The sequence below is a fragment of the Egretta garzetta genome, unplaced genomic scaffold (genome assembly GCF_000687185.1).
Source record: "Egretta garzetta isolate BGI_Z169 unplaced genomic scaffold, ASM68718v1 scaffold79, whole genome shotgun sequence".
NCBI classification, from domain to species: Eukaryota; Metazoa; Chordata; class Aves; order Pelecaniformes; family Ardeidae; genus Egretta; species Egretta garzetta.
In genome coordinates, this window is record NW_009260791.1 from 124180 (window position 1) to 147523 (window position 23344).

Below are 23344 nucleotides of genomic sequence, written 5' to 3' on the forward strand. Positions count from 1 at the left end.
CTCCGATTTTTGTCAAGAATCATTCTGAAAGAAAATAAGTCGTCACCACTTCATCGATATTATGATTTTCTACAGTAACAGGTACGGCTTTCTCTAGGAGAGGCTGATGCAAGCCTAGGGACTGTGTGTTAAATGCTTCCTTGAATACTCGTTCATTCCTAATGTCTGGTCTGGAAACAGTCATCTGGAATGTGAGTACATCGAAGGGAGGGGTTTTAAGAAGAATGAGTAAAAATTGTTCAAGTATTACATTTCCTGACTTCAGAAGTTGTCTTCAATGAGGACTTTTTTTTTTTTTAGTAGTGAGTCTTTTAATTTTAGCTTTGAACACTAACTCTATAGTCATAAAGTTTGCTTAAATCAATTTATTGAAAACTTGATGTGAAAGGAAGAAAACTCAGGCCTAAAAAAAATAAGCACTTTTAAAAAAAGATATAGTATTAATACAGATTATAAAGAAGTTGAACATCGGGGGCTGGGGAAAGAATGTTAAGGAGTCTATGGGGAATTGGCAAAAGTAGCTAAAAAAATGGTAAGTGCGTGTGTTCCAACCGAAACTGGCTTTCTTCTGCTTATTACAGCAGTGATGGCCTTCTGCTTCTTCTGTTTATTATTCACCAAGAACACTGAAAAAAATATTTTATTTTTTTCCAATTTATGATGTTATTTGATTCTCAAGTTTTCCCCTTCTTTGCAGACTAAGAGGTAGAAATTCTGTCATTCTTCCTGAAGAGAGGAAGTTATTCTTCCTCTGACTATCCTGCACCTTCCATGGCTAACTTCAGTGACAGGCAGAGTTTTTCATACTGTCTCGTTAACTGGTAGGACAAATGAGTACAGTCATATACTTGTGGGAAACTTCTGTACCTATTCTCTTGAAAGCCAGAGCTTTCCCTGTCACTTTTGATTTTACTTACCTAACTGAAAAACATTTCTTAAACTTGTTGCCTGATAGGGAATCTCAATTCCTACAGAGGAGCTGCTGGAGAGTAAGTTTTGTAAATGGTTAGCCAGCAATTGCAGAGAGACTGGAAATAAGATTTGTATTCGGTGTGAGAGTTGACCTATATCTTAATCTTGTAGTTGCACTAAAATGAATCGCTGCACAGATTGTAGCTGGGAACAATTTACTTGCTGCCAAGGATACTTTGAAACTAGTCTTGCTGAATAGATGCCACTTAAGGATTTTGCTTAACTCACTGCATGTTTGAGAGGTTCATGTAATAGGAATAGCGTCTATGCTATGGAGTCTGTTTCTGTGCTGAATTTAACAGTTAAAAAATCGATGAGAATCAATCTGAGGTAACTTTTTTAAGATTTCCTTTTTTCCTGCAAGAATAGGATAGGCAGGGTTTGCATTGTCTTTCAAAGTCTAACTAGTCACTTGCACAAAAAGAACACTGAAAGAAATAACTAAAAATAACACAGAAAATCTGTGATGGGTCCTTGCAAGCAGTTGTTGCCAAACCTTTTTTGTTCATGCAACCCTCTAATTAAAGAAAATATTTTTGAGCATGCATCTTCAATGTTTGACTTATAAAAAGATACATGTGTGTACTAACGTGCATCATAAAACGTGCACAAAACCAGAAATGAAACAGAATGAGATAAAGGTGAAATAAACACAGTATTAAGAAAAGTTTTATTTATTAACAGTACAAAAAATATTTTCTTACTGTGCCCACAGTGGGTTGGCTAGTGCACCCCCTGGGGTGTACATACCCCACTTTGGAGATCGCTGCTCTAGAGCGTGCAACCTCTTAGTTGCTTGGTTGTGATAGCGTTCAAAGCTTGAGGAGCTTGGTAAAAGCTGGAAGGAAACTGGCTACAGTGATCAGTCAGGGCATTCATCAGAGCTTTAGGAGATTGCCAACTGCTTGCACTTACTGAATTTTTGGCTGTTTCCTGAAGGTGAGAGACCATTCTAACATTGAAGCTAATGGTATTTCTTGTCTGGTTGTAGCAGTCCTTTAGCTTTATAGGCTGTCAGTTGATTTGTTCGTCTAATACAGCAAAACTTTGGAACTTGGGCTCCCTCAAGCTAATGACATTCTTCTTGCTGAATCATACTGCATAGCTCTTCTTGTTTCTACCCCTCTCTCCACAGTGCTCTCTTGAAAATGGTAATTCTTACAAAATGGTAGGATCTTTATCCAGCATATGGTAGGATCACATAGGCTGCCGGAGTACTTTTGCTATATTTAAATAGACTGATTGAACACTGGTCTTTCTAATTGAGGAAAAATGAGTACATTTTAAAGCTGATTTTAATTATATGTGAAGTGGTGGATGGCTGAAAGAAGTGTTTAGCTGTATGAAGTGCTCTGGAGTCCTAGCTGGGCATGAGAGCACCCAGCAGCGTCTGCAGCTCAGCACTGTTTGTACGTGAAGCATTCTGTACCATGTTGTCAGCTGCCTGTTTCAGCCACAAGTATTTTTGTCTACTTTTTCCTTTTAATATATCACTGCATCTCCCTAATTTGTTTAACGAATAGTAGGATTAATTTCCAATTGGCCTTATCAGAAGGGCTTTATAGATTCAGGCAGCCTTGGTAACTAGACCCAGATTAGAAAAATAAAAGTCAGTTACTTTTTTTAATTTCACTGTAGAAAAAGAAACTAAACTACCAGCTTTAATCTCTGAAGCAGGTGCACAAACATAACATCTGTGACTTTTTTCAGCAGTCGAGGCTTGACTAATAAGCTGTTCTTGGGTCAGAATGTGACCTTCCATAGATCTTCCATTAACACTTTCAGAATAGTTTTCTTAACTGTTTCTTAGAAGTAGCCACTCTTGTGTGCGTAGTGGGTGCATATTAGTCAGCAGTTCTGTGAAATAACAAGGCTGTACGTGATCCCTCCCCTAGTCACATTATCGGTCATCACTGCAACCTCATCTGCCTAACTTAGAAGGAAGTCCCAGAGCTAAGAACAGTTAAACTAATATTTTATTGTTGCTTTAGTGCTGTTTTGGAACCACTGTTTTGAAAACAATTATTCAAGTACAACTTCTTAATAACAAAGCTGTTTCCTTCAGAGAGAATTTACATGATGCAATAGAAATGAAATAGGCTTATTTACTTTCAAGGTAGAAGAGCAAACGTTTAATGAGCTCTACCTTATGTTGCTCAGATGTCTCTTGCCTTTCAATTTAGTAAACCTTTTGCTTTGCATACGAAATTACAATAAAATTGTTCTTTGACATATGTGCATAGATCGTGTACCCTATTTGTATTTGACCTGGTGTGGTCTTCCGTTGTAAAGTCAACTTCCCACAGATTTAACCTGGTTAGTAAAGCCTTTACCAAAAAGCTAGAATTGTCTAGTGCTGTCAGGCATATAGGCTGATTTGAGCAGACAAAACCAAACACCCTAGCTGGTATAGCTGTTAAAAATAACATGATATTTGTTACTGCAGTAACAGGTACTGTATAAACGTTTTGTATATATTAATATCAGCGTACAAGCTACTGGGTCAGGTAACCCTGTCTTAGCTTTATGCCACTCGAGAAGCATGGAGTTTGAAGTTGTAGGGGTGGCATTTGGGTTTAGATCAAAATTATTTAGGATGGTAGAATGTAATATGTGGGAAATGTGGTAACTTCAAATTTGTCTCATAGTTTCAAAATAGAAAGGACCAGCAAGCATCCTGAATGCATACATACTTTTACTGTATTTAAAACCCAACTGTTATATGGTGATCTGAAGTGTTGAAGTTCAGCAGTAGAACTTCTTACGACTTACCAAAATCAGCCTTACCTGTTAGGTTCCTCAAGCTGATAAGCACTGTGGTCTCTGACAAAAATGCAGCTAGCCCTGTTTTCTAATGCTGCTTTTGGTGGGTTTTTCCAAATTGGTGTTCTTATGCTGTCTTGGTTGCTACTTACAGGGTCTGTTTCATCTGGAGTGCTCTTTGCTGTCTCTGGTAGTTTTTCTGAAGGGCTCTACACACTTTCAGTTTTGGACCTGTAGGGTACAGCTGCTTACTCACACCAACTGTTCTAAATCCTTTTTAATCCTGTGTCTGCTGGCAGTCAAACTATTTGAGTTTTACATCCTCTTCAGTATGCTTGACAGACTATTATCTATTTCTCTCAGTTACCCTGTCAAACTTTGTCACCCTAGTTTTGCAGCTTCACTAATAATTCTTAGCATTTTGGGCGTCACTTTTATTATGCTCTTAGAGCTTAAAGTTTATCCTCCTCTTTTTAGTTACTTGTTCTAATCAAAGGTTATATTTCAAATAACAATGTGGAAATCGCTTTCTGGAATTTGGCTTCCAAGATTAGCCCTTTCATTGCAGATACCCACAGCTGCTGTTACAGTACTAGTCTTCAAAATATGACCTGATGAAGTGTCGTGTTTGTAGTTTGTCACTTCAGAGATGATTTATCTCTGGTAAGACGCTTCACTTGAGGATGAGAAGTATGCAAGTTTTGTTTGCTGCCAAATGCTTATAGAAAGTCAACAGAGTTCTATAAACTTTTGAAGAGTTTTGTTGGCATTCAGTATTTGTGCAGGTAATCTTTAATAGCTAACCATAACATACTGAATGGTGTATCTCATGTACAGGGCACTAACTTCTATCAGTTTGGATACCTTTTCTAGTCATAGTGCAGGCCTCCAGCCTGTCAAAACCTTTCCAATGCTATAGGGTGTTACACACCCCAGAGCCTCAGAAGGGGAGGATATCTAAATACAGTAGGAGTTAGTGGCAGCTTTGCTTAGTTTTTGTTTGTAGTTCGAGCTTTTATTTCGGTTTGAGTGAATTGTGTACTGGGGAGAGAGGGGCCTGTAGCATATTCTTTCAAATGTGTGGGAGGGTTGTTTACCTAAATGAGGTAGTACCAGATACTGATGACTGGGAACAGTCACATTTCAGCTGTGATAATTTTAGAGGCTTTCAGTTGAAATGATAGTTCAAACTAAGTTGTTCACCACACAGTGAGTAGCGCGTTTAAGTTACAAAGAAAATAAGAGACACAGTTCTGCAAAATGATGGTAAAACTGTCATAAGCTTTTCTGATTATCTTCTCTCTGCATTTCACCTCTATGCCTTTAGGTCTCAGCCTAATAGCCTTTACCTTTTCTTCTCTTCCCAATCTTTCTAATCAAATATCATATCATAGCACATTCAGATAAGAAAGACATCAGTTAAACAAGGCTTGCAGCTCTTAAACAGTCTCTTAAAGACAAACTAGTTTCTCACAGTTCTGAAGAGAGACCTCTGTATAAAGGTTTGCTGGTCAGGCAAAGTTAATTGATATTTTACAAAGAACAATGTTTAATTATATAATTAAAGTGAGGTGGTGTTAATGTAACTTTCTGGTCGCTGTTTATACTAAAGCTGATTTGGTGACTAAAAACTTTAGGTTCCATAGGCCCTTTTCACTTGATACATACCTTTTAAAGTAGTTTAGTTGGACTGGTACAATTCAGACTGGTTGGTAATCTAGAGGATTGATTTGGGTTTTTAAAAAAACAAAAATAATTCCACGCTTTTTCCCAGTATTGGACACACAGTTGTGTTGGCATAATTTAAGGAAGAGGAGGATCGTCTGTGAAACATTTGATTCTTCCTGACAACGCTAACAAGGTTTTTCTGAAGTGCATTAGTCAACTTAGTACCCTAGAATATTTCAGAACCATGGTGCAATATTACAGCTAAACTTATTTTTATTTTTGAGAAAATTACTCATGGAAAAGCTTTTTACTAACTTATAACATCTCTTCATCTCTTCTAGATGAAGAGGGAAATCAAGATGAATCACTGGAGTCAAAGGTGAGGAACTAAGTTTCTAGTCGTTCTGTTTTTCTTGTGGAGTGAGAGCAAATGTCTGAAATTCAGAACTATGATTCCTGTTTTAAACTGTTCTGTAGTTCTTGCTGTCTGTGCATCAGAAGAATTAATGTTGTGTTATATCTTTGAAAAAATTTTTTTTTCCAAGAACTGAAAGGGATAGAGTCAATGAGAGCTGATAGAGGTAGCTTATCTTACTTTTGATGCTACTGTTTAAACTTAGTATGTTAATTAATCGTATCTTTAAAAAGTAATTTTTTTTGCCAGCTGCTGCTGTTCAGTTTCTAATCTTCTAAATTACGTGGCTGCTTTCCTTCAGACTTTATCTGCAGAGGACCAGGTAAAGGACCATTCCACAGGAACGCGAGTGGTAGCAGGTCAAATCTTCCTTGAATCGGGGAAATCGGATTCTCAATCAGAGGATGAAGAGAACTTGCACAGTCAAGAAGAGGAAAAAGAGAATTTGCTGGAAGAGTTAAACTCTCTAGAAATGTCAACTCTATTAAATAAGGATTTGGAAGAAGCAGAAATACAGAGTCCAGGTAACTGCTCACAGACTTTTGAACAAGTGGCAAAAAAGATGTATCTGAGTAACTTTTGGATTGTGGATGAACACAAATAGTAATTTTGAACATATGAAATAAGGAGTGTCTTAACCTTTCTGGAATGGAATGGTAATTGCTGCCTTTTCCATTAGAAAGTTACATCAAAAAGTTTTCAAATATATTGTGATTGAAGTCAGAGTGGGTTTTTTTAGATGTGTTTGAAAGGGTTTTCCATAATTATTCTTGTTTCCATCTTCTTGGAAAGCTTTAACTATCGAATGGAGAAAGCCATGATTTCTTTAAATAGGACTCAAGCACACATACTGTGCTGTGTGTATGTATATCAACCATAGAAGGAGAAATTGCATCAGTGTTTCAGCCTGCTGGCTGTTTGCCTGGAGAGTCAGTTGACAGAGAAGGAACAAATTGTGACGCAAAGGCAAGCTTCCTAGGATGGCATTAGGAGCCTTAGGGCAACATCTAAATTGCATGTAAACTTCAGTAAATTTTTTAAATATAGGTAAAACTTTATGTCCTTGTGCCTAAATTCCCAGGAAATTCTAGTATTTATTTTTTACTACAAATAAAACTACAAATTTAATATGATTTTTTTGACTTGTGGTTAGTGGATGATAACTAGATGGCACAGCTGAGTACCCTAAAAGACTTTTCCTTTTCACTTGTCCATAAAAAGTAAATCTTCAACTTTACTGAAAAAGTACAGTTACGTGGTAATATTAGTATTTGTTCATCTTCTCAACTCAGATTTGAATGTCAAAAGAAAGCAAGAGTTATGAAATGAACTCTGATATATATTATCAGTGTTTTGTACTAAGCCTTCCTTGTTAATGCAGAACTAGTATACAGTTTGTAAAAACTCAGTAATAGGAATAAGTATTGCTGTCAATAGGTCTGGTGTTGTACAGGAAAAAGGTGTTTAAAATCCACTAAATAGCTTGCTGCCATAAGATACTTTTAATCTGACATCAGAAAGGTGTAACCAGATGGCTTGCTTCCTCACAACTAAGGTTTTTAACTACTGTCAAAGTACTGCAAGTGTCTCTCAAAAACTATAAATTTAAGTCTTGTGCAGTTTTTGGAACCTCTTATGAAGTAAATAAGTGATGTGGGTGGAAGGACTATTGGTTTTATCTAAAAAGCAATTCTGAAGGAAAAGCACTTGTATTCTGGCAGGAAAAAAACCTGCTAAAGAACAGCTTTACTGACAAACTTTTTAACTGAGCAGGACAGGAATCTACTTTAGATACAGGTGTTACATCTCTTGAATGAGCTACTGGTGACAGGACTGCATTAAGGGAGATTAAAGCTTTTCTAAATACAGTTTGGCTCCTATGTATGGTGATGAGATTGCATGGAAAAGAATAATGTTTTTCAAGTTTTCATGTGTATTTTTCAGGATATTGAGCAGAAAAAAAAATCTTCAGTAATTTAGAATTAGTACTACTAAGTCTTTTAACCTTCTAAGAAAGAAGTTGTCCTGCTCTCTTCTGATTAGTGAGGAGGCCTTCTGTGTAAAGAAAATGGTATTTTTTAGTTATTTATCTTTTGTGTTGTGTGTTTTTATAACAATCAAGATCCATACTAACAGTTTTTGCTGAAAACTGCATATGAGTTTATACAGAGCTGGCAAACTTGCAAGAAACCTATATTTGGGTTTCTTGCAGCATAAAGTATGAGGTGAGGTATAAGAAAGCAAGGACAAAATATAATGCTAAAATACCATACACTTTATTCAGACATAGTATAATGGGTAAATTGCTACTTGCACACTCAGTTTGACAAAAAGTAATTTATCCTTGAAGTTATTTGCCTCAGTTTGTATTGATCATTCTTTATGTATGCGATAAAACTGTGTTGAGCATTTTATCCTATGATAGCATTGCTGTTTTGCTTTAGGGATTCGTGTTTGTTACCATCTGAGGGGAAAACCAGCATTATGGTTGAATTTAGAATTAAAGAAAAAGGCAAGGAGGAGGTGTAGAGTAATTTCCTAACTTTAGTATACAGCTAACTCTCATGCAGAGCACTGTGTAAGTGGTTTGTGTTCAATTGCTTTCAATACAGGAGACAAGGTACTAAACAACACAAGTAAAACTTCAAGTTCTCAAGTAGTGTTAATATTCTGGACCTGGAGTTTGTTCAAATGGCAGTGATAAGAGGTCCCTTAGCATGAGTTTGTGCATTGCTCTGGTTAATGGATGTCTAAGATGATTCCAGGATAGTTGCACCTGGACACATTATTTTTGAATGCAATTTCTGAAAATAACATTTTGCCTTGTCTGTTATGGGATAATTAACTTGGAGTGGTGTGGTGGAACATTTGACAGCAAAACAAATTATGAAGAGCAATTTGAACAGGCTAACTAATCTTGGAGACTTTCTTATGCTTCAAAAAATCAACGTGAAATTTTTAAATTAGTATGGTCTCTAGGCCTTACAATTATAGACCCTAGAAAAAGAACTAGCTTTCTCTATAACCACAAGAATGACAAACTTAACCTGAAAAAACACCGTATAATTTATGTTCTCATTTGCATGACTTTGCAAATGTCTTCAAATGAAGCTGAACCCAGCTGCTGGATTTAGCTGAGAGAAAGAGAAAGACCTTTATAAAAGGCGAATTGAAATAATTTCATTTTCAAAAACCAAAGATAATTCTTAGTCTTCATAGAAGATTGATTTAATTAAAAAATTTTGCAATATTGGAATCCATAATCTTTGAAGTTCTAATGCACCGTGCTGTTCAAAGTGATTTTGAATGCAACTTAAATATACTAGCAAAGTGAAATAAATTTTTCAGTATAAGTGTGTGCAACAGTAGAAAATGACTGGACTTGTAGTGGTTTCATTTAAGACTTTTCTTATAGTTGTATGTTCTAAGTGTACTCCGTGCTGATATTCAAGTACTTTCAGTATCGCATTTGGCGATGTGCCTGGATCTGTCATGATTACGTCTGACACTAGGGCTAAAATGAATATATTCACTGGAATGCACTTCAAGGGTAGTCTTTTGCATGAGGAAGGGAGCGCAGAGAAGAGAAAGTGAAAGGAAGGGCTGTTTATTTTGGTAGGAAATAAAAATGTAACTGAGATTTGCCTTCTCCAAACTAAACAAAAATATTTTCTTTGCTTAGAACTAAGGAATGTAAGAAATCACATACCTTCTCTTTCATTTCCTAATTAAAAATAAGAACAATACTTTCTCAAGTGTTGTTTAGAAGAATAATTGCTTTTTCGGGCTTTTGTAAATTAGAAGTTTTACTGAAAACTTCATTAAATGCAGTTCATAGAAATTAAAACCAACATAGGAGTGCATTCCTATATGTAGTAGATGACTTTAATTTGTGGAATAAAGGAAAGCAGTCTAATTCCTGGTTATGTACTTTCAGTTTTGACAGCTATTGGAGGCACTGCAGATGGTGAACCTTGCCACTTCCCCTTTTTGTTTATGGAGAAGGAGTATGCAGAGTGCACTGCAGATGGAAGGGAAGATGGCAGACTTTGGTGTGCAACAACCTATGATTATAAGAAAGATCAAAAGTGGGGTTTCTGTGAAAGTAAGTAACCTGATATCTTGTTCTTGTCCAAGGAATGCTTTCTTAATCTAGTGTTTTCAGTCCCCTTAATGGCCTTTATTTCAGGGTCTAGAAGTCCCTGTCATATATTAACAGCCACTTTATACTCCGATATACAAATAATTATAAAGGCCCAGTTCTCATAATGGAAAAGATTATAATGCAAATGCCACTTCACAAAGCTATTTGGGAAAACCTTGCAGTGGAGTCATCTATACAACTTAGTTTCTGAGACTGTAGGAGTATAGGAGTTTAAAAGTGTTTCCCATCATACTCGCTGATTTGTTGCACAAACGCAGCCATTCTCTAGGAAATGTTCTACTGAAGGAGGAACCTTTCTTCCTTGCACAGCTTGCTTTGAAGCAATGAAAAGAACATTTTAACAGCAAACTCATACATGAGAGATATAACATGAGAAGAAACTGTCTACCAAAATATCCAACGCCTTCTTTAGACAGCTTTTTGTATTCACTTGGGTTGTTTATTTGTCTTCAGAAACATATTTCTGGCTGCATTTTCCCATTAGAACCAATAGGAATTTTGAGACAATAGTCTTGAGCTGTGTAGTTGGAGCTTTTAATGTACTTCTTTTTTTTTTTTTTTCTTTCTTTTTTCTTTTTTTTTTTTTTTAGCTGAAGAGCAGTCTAATAAGAGAAGGCAGATGCAAGAAGCTGAGGATGTTTATCAGACTGGAATGAAAATCCTTAATGAAAGCAGTAAAAAGGCTCAGAAGAAAGAGTAAGTCTACCTCTTCCACCCCCACAAGAGAAGGATGATACAGCTGGTCACTCTGGTTTAACTGAAAAATACCTTAAATGAGTTGCCTTGGGACTTTGTACTTCGTTGGTCTTAGCATCAGACTATGCAGTGATATTACTGAAAATAAATAGTAATTTCAGGGTGTTTAGAAAAACATTTATGCCTGCTTTCCTCTGAATCCACTACAAATCAGATAAGATTAATTTCTGAAGAGTGGATCTCATCAAAACATTGACTTAATGTAAGATGGTGCTGCAGTTCTCTAGCTACAATTCATATGTGGCAACTGCCCAGAAAAAAACTGAGAACGTGATACAAGATAATTGTCCTTTTTCATATGTTTCTTATAGTCTGGTTCTCATTATGCTTCAAAGATGAAGTTGGAAAAAATCACCATTTCTTGTTCTGCTCTGGTTTTGTTCCTGCTTTCTGATGGTTTTGGTCACCATAAAAATAGTATTAAATTTAATCTCAACAAATTGTTAGAATGCTAATAATTAACATTGTATGAGAGAAGGGTAATACTTGTAGACAAAACGAATGAAATGAGTGTTTTGTTCATTCTTGTCTGATTACTTTCTACTCTGCATATATCCAATTACTGATGAAATACTTGTCAGCTTACCACTATAATTAAGAATAGCTATGTTAATTTAGAACTCCCTGGTACTCATGTTGACAACTTCATCAGTAAGTGATGACTTGAAGCTGCTGATAATTATGTGAGCACTATGACCATGTTAAACTTGTTTGTGGAGATAAGGGCGTGTATTTCTACTTTATGTGTCAGGGAGACTGAAGTACAGCAAGAAGTTGTCCATTGCACCTTGGCAAAGACAAAGGGAGACAATATCTGTTAGACTCTGACTAGTATTCTTTTGTGTAAAATAGTGTAGGAATTGTAAAGCAATATTAGATCTTAGTTCTCTTGAATACCTTACACTTTCATAGAAGATGAAATTATGTGAGGAGCCAGGTGTGCCTCAGCCAGTCCTAAAGAAAGAAAACAAGTCTGAGAATAGAAAGGAGGAGAGGTAAAGAAAAATCTTGGAATGCTATCAAAGGTTCATGAGAAATCAAGCTGAAGCATGCTCGGCAGTACTGTTATGTTTAAGGTTACAGTTTTTGAAATTGCTGTGAAACCAGCTGCTGTGAAATTACTTTGGAGGACTGAGGCTGAAATAGAAGGGGGAATTTCCAGACAACTTTCTCATTGTTAGCATGACTGTTCCATCACAAAATTGATCGTGTATTAAGTTGTATTGGACCCAACACTTAGTGTTTTCATTGGAATGACTTTGTACTCATCAAATCAAAGAGACTCCGTAGTCTTTTTCAGGCTTCTTTTTTTCTGTCATGGTCTGAAGCTCTCAGAGTAGTGGTCCTAGATACCTAGTACAGCACATAAAACTGTTGCTCCAAAAACGTGATCATTTGACCTTAAACTTTTCATATATCTTACAGGGGAAGAAATGCATACTGCTTTGCATATGGGGTAGGGTGAACATTAAAATCCAGTTTGTCTATTGGCTAAATCATGTGAGTTGTTGCGTAGATTGATAGTTCAGACCCAGAACAAATGACTGGAGGTAGATGCATTTGTACAAAATAGAGGCTAAACCAGAGGAATAGAACACCCTCCCAGAATCTTCAGGTTTATGAATGGAATCTGCTGCTTTGCCTCAAGGTGACTAAAGAAATTGTTTTCTTTTAAGAGCGTATCAATATCTTCTGAAAGCAGCTGACATGAATCATACCAAGGCAATGGAGAAAGTGTCTTATGCTTTGTTGTTTGGGGATTACCTGAAGCAGAACATCCAGTCATCAAAAGAACTATTTGAAAAACTAACAGAAGAAGGTTCTCCTAAAGGACAAATGGTATGTATGTCCTTAGATTCTCCAGAAGTTTTGGTAGGTTTATAAATTGCTTTATAGGCTGTACTTAGCTAAAGTGGGTTTATAGATTGTTCTTGAATTCAGAATAGAATGCGAACAGTAAGTGTTATCTGTTGCCTGGTTAAAAAAGACAGCAGACAGAGTGCTGCTTTTTTAAATTGTTTGAAAACTTGATGTAAAACACTTGGCTTAGGCTCCAATTCAGGAAATGTATTTTAGGAAATGCTTAAGCAAGCATTAATAATCCTGACTGCACATTGCCTTTTACCTTTTTAAATTTCACCAGTGCCTTGCTTTGGTTCAAAGATCGTACCCCAAATGCTTCTGCTTTACCTGGCTTTTGCATGCTGCTAGCATTACTGAGGGTGCAGTAACAAATGGTGCCTGCACCCTCAAGGCAAACACATGGAAACAGGTCTTCTCTTTAAGTTTAAAAAAAAACCAAACTAGTAATATAGTATGATGGTGGTCTTTTGTTTAATTTCTTATCTGTTGTATGACTGACTGGATTGGATGTGTAAGTCAAAAATGGGGTAGATACAGGTGACTGCACCCAACGAATTTCTGAAACTCTGTTACTTTTTTCTTGTGGTTTGTGTGGGGTGTTGTGACTTCTCATCTGCAGTTTTATCTTTGACATAGGTAGATACACACACACACAAGTTTATCATCTAGGAAGTTATGAACTACTAGGAATCTTGAAAGCTGTTTAGTGGAATGGGACTCACCTTGTCCATGTTCCTTTGAACATTATAGATTTGTTCATATGTAATTGTGGACATGTAATGTCATAAAATATGGGTGTTACCAATTTTAATGTCTCAATATCTGCATATACTTACTGTTTAGTTCTCTTTTGTTTTGGAAGTGTCAGCTGCTTTAGGAATTACCCAGTTTCTCTTAGCTGTTTGGCTACCAAGTGTCCTGCTGTTTCCTGTTTAATGTTGGAGCCCTGATTTACCATAGAAAGCAGGAACATCTTTTCTCTAGAGACTTTATATCTTGATCAGGACCTTGACTTTTATTGGTCTAGAATTCAATACTGCCTGCATGAGATGATTTTCTTTTTTTTTTGGTATGCTTTCAGAATTGCCTAGAATAGCCTTAGAACGCTGAAATACAGACACCTTTATATGTGTACTGTTATCTTCTGTGCTACTAGTTTCACCTCTGAGCCACACAGATGTAACAGGTGTTATAGAGCAGTAATTATGTAAATTTTAAGAATAAAAATAACTTTTGAAAAAACCTCAGCCAACCAGCTCTGCATTCTATCTGCTTATATTTATAGTCATAAATGCAACTAACCTGTGGCAGAACAGACACAAAATAGTAAATTTGTAGGATCTGTTAGACAGTAAATCAATCAGTAAGACTCTTCTAGAGAAGGTCATGGTTGCTGTATGTTTGCACTGGTGTATGAGGCAAGTAGGATACATGAATAAACTGACCGATATTGCTGATCTTCACCTGAGGGTCTTTAAACTGGGATATTTTTACTGTTCAGGACCTTTGGATCTACATTTAACATTCAGGGATGTAGTTGTTTCTTCCTTGTGTTTGATCCACTAGACTGAATTCTGGTGAGATATATTTAGGTTAGTGTCCTAGGCAACTGAATAATACTTTAAAAGGGGCAGGGAAGGGCCTAGATATAGGAGGTACCAAAGTGAAGGTAGAGCTTGGCATATTTTTTGCAGCTTTGAATTGTTGTTTGACTTCATTATACTTGTGTATTCTAGGAAAACTGATCCTGGATTTTTCAAAGAATGTGCTGACAAACTTTATTTTATTTCTAGGCTCTTGGATTTCTGTATGCATCTGGTCTAGGAGTCAATTCTAGTCAAGCTAAGGTAACTTAGAAATCTTCAGTGTGTGCTCCTGTATTTTATCTTGGAGGCAGATGTTAAATAACCAATGATTTTGTTTTAAGGCCCTGGTATATTACACTTTTGGAGCTCTAGGAGGAAATCTGATTGCCCATATGATCTTGGTAAGTAAGATGGTTAATAACATGCAAGAACTTTTTTGTACTTTTAAATTTTTAATGTAAGATTTGCATTCACGTAGATACACTGTCCAAATCTTAAATCATCGTGCATGCATTGGGTGAGCAATAGCAGCTTCCCCGTTACTCCTCGTTAACGTAAGTTAGCGGTGTCCCTGCTCACTGCAGGGGGGTTGGACTAGATGACCTCTAGGGGTCCCTTCCAGTCCAAAACATTCTATGACTTAAAGCAGAAGTGTCAGACTCTTAATTTTTATAGGCAGATGAAAACTGTGAAAGCCAGAGATCTTTACAGAAGATGCTGTTTTAATCAGTATTGTGTGATTTAAGACAAAGAGCAACATATTTAAGTTAAAGACTTTAGGCTTTCTCCCATAAGTATTATTCTGCTTATTTGCTTTTTCCTGAGTAATATCTGAAGTGGCTGTGCTTAACCTTTAATTGTATCAATCAGCTGCTTTTAATGCAGACACAATGGACTTGTGGCCTTTGTTTTGCCTATTGTCTTGTAAAATATTGCTCAAGTAATGTGAAAAAAGTTTGTAACCTGGTAAGCAGTATGCTGTCAAATAACTGATAGTCCCATATTTTTTATATTTTCCTTTCTAGGGTTACCGGTACTGGGCTGGGATAGGAGTCCTTCAAAGTTGTGAATCTGCTCTCACTCACTACCGACTTGTAGCTAATCATGGTAAAAACTTTTTACTAGGCTAACATGCTTGACGTTCTATGTATTTCTTTATCATTCACCTAGAAGTACTATCAACAGTAATAGTATAAAAATAGAGAATCCCTACTGTTAAACAAGCTATCTGCTTGGCTCTGAATCACAATATGCTACTTTTCTCTCTTATCTATTGAAATGTCTTTAATTCTTAGAGAGCGTCAAAGTAATTCATTCTCTCAGAGTAGCAGTTTGAAGCTCTGTAGAGATCTGTTTTTACTAAGTTACAGTGTAATATTTGTATTGAAAAAACTGTTTGAAAATATATCTTATCTGTTTTCCAGTTGCTAGTGACATTTCTTTGACTGGTGGCACAGTGGTTCAACGAATTCGTTTAGCAGATGAAGTAGAAAATCCAGGAATGGCAAGTGGGATGCTAGAAGAAGACTTGATTCAGTATTATCAGTTTTTAGCAGAGAAAGGAGACGTACAAGCACAGGTAAGATTAAGTTCACCTTGATGGCATGCAAAGGTTTTCAGGAATTACAGGAACAGCTTTATGAAACATGGAAAGACATTGGAGCTTTAGTTTTCTCTTTCTCCTAAATCAACCTGGTTGCTATTTCCTGATTAGTTTTTATGAGAAGAGGCTTATATTTTAGTTGGTTTAAGGTAGAACTTGGACAGAAAATGCAAATTTTTGTGGAAAATAAGTCAAAACTTTACAACTTTAGGATCTTGGCTTTCACTAGAAAGCAGCCAGACTATTTTAAGGATAGCTTTAGATGTTGTACAGGAAGCCTTGATCAAAAGAAATGGCCCTGACAAGGGACCTCCAATTTCTTGCTGCTTCTGTTCTTACATGACTTCTGCATGCTGCAGGCTGGACCTCTTCTACTCACAATGCAGGAGGGGAGGACACTAATGTAGGCAAATTGTCACAATTCAACTTGGTAATGTATGGCTTAAGAATGAGGTAGGAAGAATTCAAATGAAAATTACTATTTTGTATCTAGGACAGTCACATCACTTATCTAGGATAAGTTTCTGCTTGGGGTAACGTGAAAAAAATAGGACTGTACTGCAGTTATTGAAGCAAATCTGTGCCTCCAGACTTTGTGGCATCTTTAACTCTGATGTGGTCTGTCTTTGTGCATGCAATTAGCCCACTGGTATCTATATTACTAGAAAAAGGAAGTCCCCATGGAGAAGTGACTTATTTGCAATATAAAAATTATTTTTAGGTTGGCCTTGGACAGTTGCACTTGCACGGAGGAAGAGGAGTAGAGCAAAATCATCAGGTACCCTTTCTGTGTATCTCTCATGCATATTACACTTGGTGGAGGGGAGGAAAGTATAGCTGAGACCACAGTGAAGTGAAAGTGTTTAAGTACCACTGTAAGGTCTTTAATAACTTCAGTAGTCTTGTTCAATAAAACTTAATTCATTCAATAAAACTGAATCTTTATGTGACTAGTACATGGAGCTGATTTTCTTACACCATTAGTTTAAGACTAATCGTCTTAGAAATGAGGAAGACAGAAACAAAGACCAGGTTTCCATCAAGTAGTATTTGAAACTGGCTGAGCTTTTGTACATGTAGCAGAATCTTCATGACACACTGTGCATGCATCAGCAATGATAGTCTGGTTTATGTGGCTTGCAAGAATGTTTTGCTTCTGTAGACAAAACAGTGCAGCTTTCAATACTGAGGATATTAAGTGTGCATAGAAAATAGAACTTCTGCTTATGTAAGCCAACCTAGCTAACACTTATAGAAGTTAAAATAGCTAACCTCTTCTTAAAGTACGTATTGAAAAAACTGAGAACTGAAGATGTGTAGTCCTGAGGATTACTTCAGACTCAGCTACCAACCAGAAATTATTTAATGGTCATCACATTTAAAATACTTCAAAAAGACTGCTCTGCAAGGGTTCAGAGATGATAGCAAGTAGTCAGAATGAGTACAACCAAGTTCTGTGTAAAACTGGAATAGGAACTGGCAGATCTCTCCTCTTCTAAACAGTAAGGTACAATAAGGAAGTAAGATTTATCTGTGTAGCTTGTGCATAGTAGCAGTTGTAGGGTTGTGTTTTGTTTTTTTTTTCCTCTGCTTTTTGGAATACACTGTTGAGAATGATTGCTGCTCAATAGTCTGATTATAAATGGAGAACCCTGTTACATGTATTAAATTAGGTGGGATTGATAACTTATCCCCAGAAGAACCTGGTAACTTGGCAAACAACCTACTCGCCTCTGCTCTAGTTGCAAGAAAAACTACTCAAATCATAGTCATGGTGACTAAAATACTTGTTTTCTTCCCTACAGCGAGCATTTGAGTACTTCAATCAAGCAGCTAATGCTGGCAATTCACATGCCATGGCCTTTCTAGGAAAGGTAAGATATGAACACTCTCGGAAGTAAGCAAGTTGACTGCTTTTCAATGAAAAATAACAAATATTTCCTACTTTCTGATATCAGGCAGTCTAAAACTTGAATACTGGAATGTAGGTACTTCTGGTTTGCTACTGTTTTGAATTCTCCTGCAAGATTTGAATGTCGTAGTCTATTATGTCTAGTCTAAGTTTTCTACTTGATCCTTCACTTCAGGAACTTTTGGTTTTTTCTAAATAGTGCTTGAACTAGATTTTTTTTTTTTTTTTTTTTTCTGTGGTGGAGTTCAAAACTCAAGAGTAGGCCACTATGCTCTTCCATACAGTGTGTGGGGAACAGCTAGGCTTCTCAGAATTTTGCCTAGTGGGAAATAATAAGTTCAGGAAGGAAAGGAGAAAGACATCTGTATTCTGTGTAGTGAACTGAGGCATCAGAGTTGCCAATAGGTCTGCATCTACCCTGAACCAAAGCCTGAGTTATCGGCAAGGCAGGCCATTGTATCAGTTTACTCAGATTTAAGTTCTTTTTTTTTGTTTAAAAATCTAAAACATGATTGACAAGCTGCTATTGTTGATGTTAATGTGTTACTGCTTAGAAAGGTATTTAGGTCACTTGGCTGAGATCTGGGTTGCAGGCTACCTTCACCCTGTGAGGAGCTAAATCCTTATTACTCCATTTGAGTACCCTGGAAGGTTAGGCTGCAATAAGCAGGAGCTCTAGCTCATCTTTTTTCAGGATGTCATTACAGTAGAGGATGCAAAATTCATGTCCTTAGAGCATGAAAAAATAGCATAATATGCTGGTCAGGGCACCTGACAGGAGGAACTGCAGGTTCCTGCTTTCTCTACTGCTTGAGTGTTTTGTATCTAATACTGAAATGAGCAGGGTTTAGTAATCAATTCTTGCTTTGTTTTCAAGAAGTATTTTAACTGCCAATATAGTTTGACTTGTACTGGTCTCACAGGATCTTTGCCTGATTATGTTTTCTTCACTGCACACTGGTAGAACTCAATAATGAAGGGTATTTTCATGAAAACTTTTTAATTTTGTGGGCAGTTCATTCTCCATTAGAAAGTTAAACCCTCTGAATTTGAATTTTACAGTATTGAGACATGTTTTCTGCTTTTGGGCAAGTTCTTTAATGATTATTTAGTAATGCAATAGTCAGAATAGTCTAATAGTACAATAGACTCCCTCTCGTATGCAAAGTGAAGATGCTTCATGATCTCCATGCTAAACTGACTTCTTCAGCTGTTCTTCAATAACGCCTTTCTCCTTCAGATGTACTCAGAAGGAAGTGATGTTGTACCTCAGAGCAATGAAACAGCTCTTCAGTATTTCAAGAAAGCTGCTGATATGGTATGATTATCTGTAAGCTAGAAATACAGCATATGCACTAAAAAGTTGATTAGCTTGGAAATGCTGCAAATGTTTTTATTGGGGCACTTCCATGTGCATACACCTACTCCCAACTTCTGGCCCAGATTAGCCCATAATTAAACCCTGCTTGTCTAAGATGTTGGAAAATGCCTCCTGTTCTGGTCCTGATGCTTCTCAAAGCTGTGTTCAGCACAAGGAGTCTAACTCTCATGAATGCTGGCATCAGCATGAAATGCTTTCCACCTAAAAAGCCTGCAATTCTGTTAAGTGTTGATTTTCATTAATTCAAAGCTGTCTTATCACAGAAATTTACAGTGCACTGGTACTATGTTATTTTGGTTCTGGCTTATGATCAGTGAATAGATAATGGTTTTGGTTTTATACCTTTCATCTTATTGGAGTGTTTGGTTTTGGCTGTTACATGCTTGTGTCTGTCTTTGACCTATCCCTTATGGTAGCATGTGTACAGTTAAAGCATGAGTAGTCCTCTGGGAAATATGTTTAGCATGTGAAACACAGTAGGTTAAGTTTCGAAGGGACTGCTGTAAGATAACTGTCTTCATGGTTCCTGCATTCCACAATTAGATTGCTGTTCTACTCCTCTGTCCTAGAGTAAGGATCTCTCAATTTGCTAATTTCCTACATTCACTGAAGGTTTCTGATGTGCCCCATTGCCTGTCCTGGCATTGAAGGAATACCATAGTGCGTACTTTTGCGGGGGCAGTGGTCAGTAATGCAGCCCACAGGACAGCCACCAGTTTGCCCTTAAGACAGATTCTTAGAGTTCCTGTACCTGTCCTGGGAGCCTCTGTCGCTTGGAAAAACTAAAGATGAATAAGCTATTAATGCCCCACCTTTCTATGGATGTCGATTCTACATCTCATACAACATTTTGAAAGTGCATAGTAGACTTTAATAACTAGTGTTGAGAGCTTTTCTTTTTCCTGTTAATCTCCTGTGTAGTTACTGAATAAAAGTTACCAAAGATGGTATTTTCTCCCTAAATATTACTTACTAAGAGCAAAGTTACAAAGCAAATCTATCTTAAGCACTATTTGTTTTAGTGATGTTAAAGACCTACCAAATTTGAAAGATGTAGCTGTAGGTTTTGCCTTTCTTTGCAGAAGTGTTTTCCTGTGTTTTCAGGGTAATCCAGTGGGACAGAGTGGATTAGGAATGGCTTACCTCTACGGAAGAGGTGTTCCAGTGGTAAGCTTTTGACAGTCGTCTTTCTAATCATAGGTGATTGTGTAACTTCTTGTTGTCAACAAACTTTTTCTCTGGAGGGAGGTACTATAGAAGACTTAATTGTGAAGATTTCTGTTACACTGAAAACTCCATGAGGAAATCTGTAATATAAAAAAAAATTCACTGTGGAGTTAGCAGCTATGAAACATGCTAAGTTCCCTCTAATGAGCTTGAAAATATTGCTGAAGCTGTTAGAAATCATAGAATGTTTTGGGTTGGAAGGGACCCCTAGAGGTCATCTAGTCCAACCCCCAATGCATAGTAGTGTGAATTTTTGGTAGCAGTTTTTAACTTGGCCTTAATTTTCTTGTGAAATAAAACAAATCCTAATTGACCCCATTTCGTGTGTCTTGTGAGAGTGGAGAAACACTTTGAAACTTTTAATTAGTTCATTGTTCGTTGCCTTGTTGCTTTTCCCACAAGAAGGTTTTTTGTCAAATATTTTATATTTAGCTATGCAAACAGAAACTCAAAAGTTGAATTAGCCCAAAGTTGAGGAAACAAGTTAAATAATTGTTCTAGAACCAGAACAGGGCATCCGTTCTGTTAAGCGTAACTATTCATAGTAATGCTGTATATGGATGCCAGCTTTGAGGTAGCTACAGACTTAAGACATGCTAATATAGTTGTAGGCTATTTCATTTTTTGTTTCCAAATTTTGACCAGGTGAATATTTTCACACTAGAACATCTCACTGTAATTTTTCTGTAATATAGATCTGTCCATGCGCTTACACATGAGTGCATGTATATTTTACTTGTTTACTTAAATTGTGGTGTATTGCAAGGCTCTAATGACTGGACCAAATCTTCCTGCAGAACTATGAGCTAGCACTGAAGTACTTCCAAAAGGCTGCAGAACAGGGATGGGTTGATGGACAGCTTCAACTAGGTTCCATGTATTACAGTAAGTGGCATCAAAAAAATGATGATTTGCTGGGTCTAAGCATCTGCCCTTTCAGTAACTGTTCACTAGGTGGCATTAGAAGTATAGATATACTGCATGTAGAGTGGCCTTATTGCACTGGATTTATATTTTATTCTGTTTTTTTCCTAACACTTTCACAATGTTGTTCTTTAATAATTTTGAAGAGTAAGTACATCCTGTATTTCATACAACTCTGCTTTTCAAGAGGAATGAATAGCAATGACTTATTCTTTCTTTTAGATGGCATTGGAGTCAAGAGAGACTATAAACAAGCTTTGAAATATTTTAACTTGGCCTCCCAGGGTGGCCACATTCTTGCTTTTTATAATTTGGCTCAGATGCATGCTACTGGCACTGGAGTGATGCGATCCTGTCATACTGCTGTTGAGGTAAGGTCATCCACTTACAAATGTCAAATAATACTGACTTGCAAAAGGCTGGATATAACCACGTCAGCTTATATAGGAAATCCACTAGTGACTGCAGAGCCAAGGCTATGAAAAGGAAAAGTGATTGTCCTGGTTTTGTCTGGGATAGAGTTAATTTTCTTTGTAGCAGCTGGCATAGTGCTCTGTTTTGGATTTAGGATAATGTTGATGCACACTGATGTTTCAGTTGTTGCTAAGTAGTGCTTACACCAGTCAAGGACTTTTCAGCTTCCCATGCACAAGAAGCTGGGAATTGACACAGCCAAGGCAGCTGACCCAAACTGGCCAAAGGGGTGTTCCACCCCATATGACGTCACGCTCAGTATATTAACTGGGGGGAATTGGCCGGGGGGCAGTGAGCACTGCTTGGGGATGGGTGGGGCGTCAGTCAGCGGCTGGTGAGCGGTTGCATCACTTGTTTTTCCTGGGGTTTGTGCGTGCGCTCTCTCTCTCTCTCGCGCTCTCTCTCTCGTTGTTTTGCTTTCATTACAATTTATTCTTATTATTATTATATTTCAATTCTTAAACTGTTTTTATCTCAACCCATGAGTTTGCTTACTTTTGCTCTTCTGATTCTCTCCCCCATCCTACTGGGGATGAGGAGAGATGAGCTCGCAGCTCTGTGGTGCTTGGTTGCTGACTGGGGCTAAACCACAACAGTGATGTATTATCAAACTCCTTTGTATCTCATGAGAAAAATCTTTATTTCTTACATTGATATGGCAAGTTTGTATTTGCTTTATTAACTTTGCAGAAAATCAAAAGAATGTCATAGAAAGCAAACATCAGTGTTTTATAGGTACTGAATTCTTCATTCAGATATGGGTTTAAGTATAACAAAAAATCTGATCTTAAGAATGATTCTGAGTAAGCATCTGGATCTTGACATGTATTTGCTTAGTAACCTGTATAAGCTTGTTTTAAGCAGTGATTTCATCTATCACGCTTTTCCTGTGAAATGTAAAATTTTGAACAGACATTTGAATGTTAAAGGTTTACCTCTTGCAAAACCTAAATTTCTGAACTTCCTGACTACCAGTCTTCTCCCCATGTTTTTACCTCTGCAGTTGTTTAAGAACGTATGTGAACGCGGGCGTTGGTCTGAAAGACTGATGACTGCCTACAACAGCTATAAAGATGGTGATTCAAATTCTGCTGTGGTTCAATATCTTCTTCTGGCAGAACAAGGCTATGAAGTTGCACAAAGCAATGCTGCTTTCATACTTGATCAGAGTAAGGACCTGAATTTGTACTGAATACTTTTGGGTTTTTTTTTTTTTTTGGAGTTGGCCTGCAGTAGCCCATTTAGTAGAACACTAAAGTGCTGGAAGATGTAATTACATAGCTCTCGTTCAGTTAGAACTTCAGTGAGACTCTTGTCCTCTTTCCTGCTCTTCACACTGGAAAACAGTCAGTTTTAATTTTCACCTCTAAGAATAGCTTTCTGGCCTAAAAGTTAGAATACATGTAAATTCTGACTTACATGATTTAAAAAATGGGATAGGGAGAGAATGCTTTAGAAACTTGCACAGTGCTTAAAATTTTCTTCCCTGGACTTCCCAAGCACAGCCTTAACATTTTATTTTTAAATCTATAAAGTGGGAATCTCATTAGTTTTACCTTTTGGCCTTTACTATGCATACAAGCTTCAGTTTCCTTTGTTCTTTATCTTGTAATGCCTTTTCTCAGCACTTCCCAC

At 37.0% G+C, this 23344-nt stretch overlaps 1 protein-coding gene across 2 annotated transcripts in view; it reads left to right on the plus strand.

The window, feature by feature from the left end:
- Positions 1-5700: 5700 nt before the first annotated feature.
- Positions 5701-23344, plus strand: part of SEL1L (SEL1L adaptor subunit of ERAD E3 ubiquitin ligase) — a 28987-nt gene continuing 11343 nt past the window's right edge. The window contains exons 1-16 of one of the 2 annotated variants that reach the window (XM_009646573.2): positions 5701-5782; positions 6120-6342; positions 9756-9923; positions 10574-10679; positions 12416-12578; positions 14396-14449; positions 14530-14589; positions 15214-15295; positions 15613-15767; positions 16513-16569; positions 17597-17665; positions 18944-19021; positions 20189-20251; positions 21109-21196; positions 21458-21606; positions 22713-22878. In XM_009646573.2, the coding sequence (XP_009644868.2) occupies positions 6291-6342; positions 9756-9923; positions 10574-10679; positions 12416-12578; positions 14396-14449; positions 14530-14589; positions 15214-15295; positions 15613-15767; positions 16513-16569; positions 17597-17665; positions 18944-19021; positions 20189-20251; positions 21109-21196; positions 21458-21606; positions 22713-22878 (1510 nt within the window). In that variant the 5' untranslated portion in view covers positions 5701-5782; positions 6120-6290. Of the gene's footprint in view, positions 5783-6119; positions 6343-9755; positions 9924-10573; positions 10680-12415; positions 12579-14395; positions 14450-14529; positions 14590-15213; positions 15296-15612; positions 15768-16512; positions 16570-17596; positions 17666-18943; positions 19022-20188; positions 20252-21108; positions 21197-21457; positions 21607-22712; positions 22879-23344 lie in introns of those variants that run through there. The other variant, XM_035902012.1, reaches the window with a different exon arrangement.